The sequence below is a fragment of the Nansenia antarctica genome (assembly GCF_963989245.1).
Source record: "Nansenia antarctica genome assembly, chromosome: 3".
Taxonomy (NCBI): Eukaryota; Metazoa; Chordata; class Actinopteri; order Argentiniformes; family Microstomatidae; genus Nansenia; species Nansenia antarctica.
In genome coordinates this window covers 23165645-23169699 of record NC_137688.1, presented here as the reverse complement: position 1 = coordinate 23169699, position 4055 = coordinate 23165645, and the positions used below count along the sequence as shown (strand labels likewise).

General features: G+C 45.4%; 1 protein-coding gene across 1 annotated transcript; it reads left to right on the top strand.

Moving 5' to 3' along the window:
• Window positions 1–329: 329 nt before the first annotated feature.
• slitrk2 (SLIT and NTRK-like family, member 2) lies at window positions 330–2909 on the top strand (the record flags this gene model as incomplete). Its single annotated transcript, XM_080525099.1, has 1 exon — window positions 330–2909. Exon 1 carries the CDS (start codon window positions 342–344, stop codon window positions 2907–2909), a length of 2568 nt encoding a protein of 855 aa, XP_080381225.1. The 5' UTR covers window positions 330–341.
• Between the last annotated feature and the right edge of the window lie 1146 nt (window positions 2910–4055).

Genomic DNA, 4055 nt, shown 5'->3' with positions numbered 1-4055 from the left:
TATCTCGCTGTTTCTGATTGTGCTGCTACGGGAATGCTTGAAACTGCTGCATGAATGGTCAGGCGTAATACCAGGGATTGCAGTATATTGCGAAACTATCCCCCCCAACGGAAAATGTGCCCATCGAAGCCCAGCACAGAACGTGTCCGGTGATTGATTCCTATGTTCATTTACCTTTTGGATTGTAACGAAGGTCAATGGAGAGTCCTGCGCGTCCGTGCGCCTTGGCCCCATTTTAACACTGATGGTGTGTCATTTGGTTTGCATGTCTCCGCTGCAAAGCTCCATTCCAAGGCTCATACAACGTTGATGCTGGGTTATTCAGCAACATTGTTGTAAAAATGCTGAACAGCGTTTTGTTGCTCAGCGTTTTAACGGTGACCAGTTTCTCGTCGAAGACAGAGAGCCGCAAAACTTCGAAAGACATTTGTAAGAACCGCTGCGCCTGTGAAGAAAAGGAGAATGTGTTGAATATTAATTGTGAAAACAAAGGATTTACAACGGTTAGTCAATTCCAGCCCCCTCAAAACAAAATCTGCCAACTCTTTCTCAATGGAAACTTTCTCTCGAGACTGAATGCGAACGAGTTTATTAATTATGGTAATGTTACGTCCATCCATCTGGGGAACAACGGGTTACAGGAGATAAAGACTGGCGCTTTTAACGGAGTGAGATTTTTAAAGCGACTTCATCTGAACAACAATAACTTGGAAATAATCAAGGAGGATTCCTTTGCTGGCTTAGACACTTTGGAGTATTTGCAAGCAGATTATAATTACATCAGCGCCATTGAGGCAGGTGCATTCAGCAAACTGAATAAACTGAAAGTCTTGATTCTCAATGACAACCTATTGCTCGCACTTCCAAACAATGTGTTCCGCTTCGTTATGTTAACGCACTTGGATTTAAGGGGGAACCGGCTCAAAATGCTGCCTTTTGCTGGTGTATTGGAACACATCGGTGGCATAATGGAAATTCAACTAGAGGAAAACCCGTGGAACTGCACCTGTGATCTCATTCCCTTAAAAGCCTGGCTGGACACCATATCTGTCTTTGTAGGGGACATCGTGTGCGAGACCCCCTTTAGACTGCACGGGAAAGACATTACGCAACTGATTAAGCAAGATCTTTGTCCCCGAAGAAATGCCGGTGACTCCAATCACCGAGCAATGCAGCCCCCGTCTGATTCCCAATACCAGGGCCACTCTCCCACCTTACACCCCGGCATCACCCCAACCAGATCCCCGAAGTCCTCTCGCCCCCCTAAAATGAGACACCGTCCTACTCCACGGGTGACATCCAAAGACAAACATGTTTTCGGGCCTATCATGGTTTACCAGACACGGTCGCCTGTTCCAATGACGTGTCCTAGCATATGCGTCTGTACGTCCCAGAACCCAGACAGTGGATTAAACATCAACTGCCAGGAGCGAAAATTGCATAATATAACAGAACTCAACCCCAAACCCTCCTATCCAAAGAAACTGCATTTAACAGGTAATTACTTACAGACCATATACAGAACGGATCTAACGGAATACAGCTCTCTGGAGCTGCTCCACTTAGGGAATAATAGAATAGCTGTCATTCAGGATGGGGCCTTCGAAAATCTGGCTAATCTCCGGAGGCTTTACCTCAATGGCAATTACATTGAAAGTCTATCCCAATCATTATTCGTAGGACTACAGAGCCTTCAATACCTGTACCTGGAGTATAACGTCATCAAAGATATTTTACCACAGACTTTTAACTCTTTACACAACCTACAGCTGTTGTTCCTCAACAACAATTTACTCCGATCTCTCCCCGACAACGTTTTCGGAGGGACCATGCTGACGAGGCTGAACCTGAGGAACAATCACTTCTCCCATTTGCCAGTGCGCGGTGTGCTGGACCAGCTGTCCGCGTTCATTCAGATCGATCTGCAGGAGAACCCGTGGGACTGCACCTGCGACATCGTGGCCCTGAAAAACTGGATGGAGCTGTCCAGCACCAGTGTGGTGGTAAATGAAATCACCTGCGACTCGCCCTCGAAACACGCCGGGCGGCTGCTCAGGTCTCTGCGTAACGATGCAATCTGTCCCGAGCCTAACGAGGTCACTGTAACCAAGGCCCCCACCGTCAGCCCCCCCAGCACCGACCCCACACCCTCCTCTGCCGTCACGCCCACGGACGACCACCAGGTGCCCGAGATGCACGCGGAGGTACCCCTCTCTGTTCTCATACTGGGCCTGCTCGTGGTGTTTATTCTATCCGTCTGCTTCGGGGCTGGCCTCTTCGTATTCGTCCTCAAACGACGCAAGGGAGTGGACAGCGTCCCCGTGAGTGCCAACAACTTAGATTTAAACTCTTTCCAGGTACAGTACGGTTCGTATCGCACGGAGCCCAGCGCAGAGAAGACCGAGAGTCATGTGTATAACTATATCCCTCCCCCCGTGGGTCAGATGTGTCAGAACCCGATTTACATGCAGAAAGACAGCGAGCAGGTGGCTTACTATAGGAATTTAAAGGACCTGAGTTTCAGCACCCTGGACCCCAAGAAAGACGAGCTGGCCCGAAGCCCCGCGTTCACGATAAGCACAGTGGAGTTCATGGAGAAACAATCGTGTGGCAATCGAGAGCCGGAGTTGCTTTACCAGAACATTGCAGAGAGAGTGAAAGAGCTTCCGAGCGCGGGTGCTCTGAATTATACTTTTTGCACTTTACCTAAAAGACCATTCGTTCCCCCATACGAATCGGCCAGGCGACACAACCAGGACAGGTTGAATAAAACTGTTCTGTACGGGACTCCGAGAAAATATTACGCTGAACAATCAAAAAACGAGCATCCATTGCTCCCTGGGAAGCTAAAAACAGAACCAGACTACCTCGAAGTTCTGGAAAAACAAACTGCAATGAGTCAGTTGTAAGATAAGGCCCTATATCCATCACACTATTACATTGATATGTATCTATGTATTCCACAGATTGAAGAGTCCAACTCTAACAACGCAACCTAAGCCTTTCTCTTCTTCTTTTCAAACTGTATAAATGAGTAAACGTATATGCAGTCATATTATTTTCCTGGAGGTTTTAAATTATTTCTTCTACTTGAAACATTAAGACTGTAGCAGGTACCGCAAGACTATGTATAATACTGCTTTGTGCATTTTGTATTCTATATTTTATTTTCTCTGTGGAAATGATTATCCTTTTTAGAAGAACAAGTGAAAATTCGAAATGACATTCCTGTACATAATAGCCTATTGATGGTGAGTGTGAAACACATGTACTGGTTCCGTCCACTTGGCGATCCATTTATTCCAGAAGTGCCTTTGCACTCAAAAGTATTTTATTGTTGCTTTCTGCAAATGGAATTTTTTATATAAGTGCTGTATTTTAAGAATCTTTATGTAAAATATAATTATTTGTCCATTACATTAAACCGAGTTGAAGGGTATGGTATTTATGGGTAGAGAATCATGTTCTGAATATAACTGTCTTTCAAAATGTACTGTAAAGTATAGAGAATTGCATAACATTGTATGCTATAGACGAGCAATACAATGCGCCATAAGCGCGATTAAATTTTCACCGAAGCACTTTGTCCGAACTTGAGGTTAACATTATTATGATTATAAATGTCTCTCTTTATTCGTGTGTGTGTGTGTGTGTGTGTGTGTGTGTGTGTGTGTGTGTGTGTGCGCGGCGTGCGTGCATGTTTGCGTGCGTGCGTGTGTGTGTGTGTGTGTGTGTGTGTGTGTGTGTGTGCGCGCGCGTGTGTGTGTATGGATGGGGGTATGAGGAGTGGTTGGAGGAGGATACAGCTTTCTCTAATCGAATGTATAGACCTTCATGTATTGACGAGGACTTTACTGAGCATTTTTGGCTGAATGGCAACGGTTCAACAAAGAGATAGCACAGAACTGTTCACACTTCTTTTCACGAAAAGCTGCTATATACCCTATGCTAGTATACCCATAATGCGCTACTTTCTATTACTCTATGTTCAGATGGGTGGATTATGACGGACTCGTCTCTAATATTTCTCTCGTTTACTTGAAAAAAAAAAACGG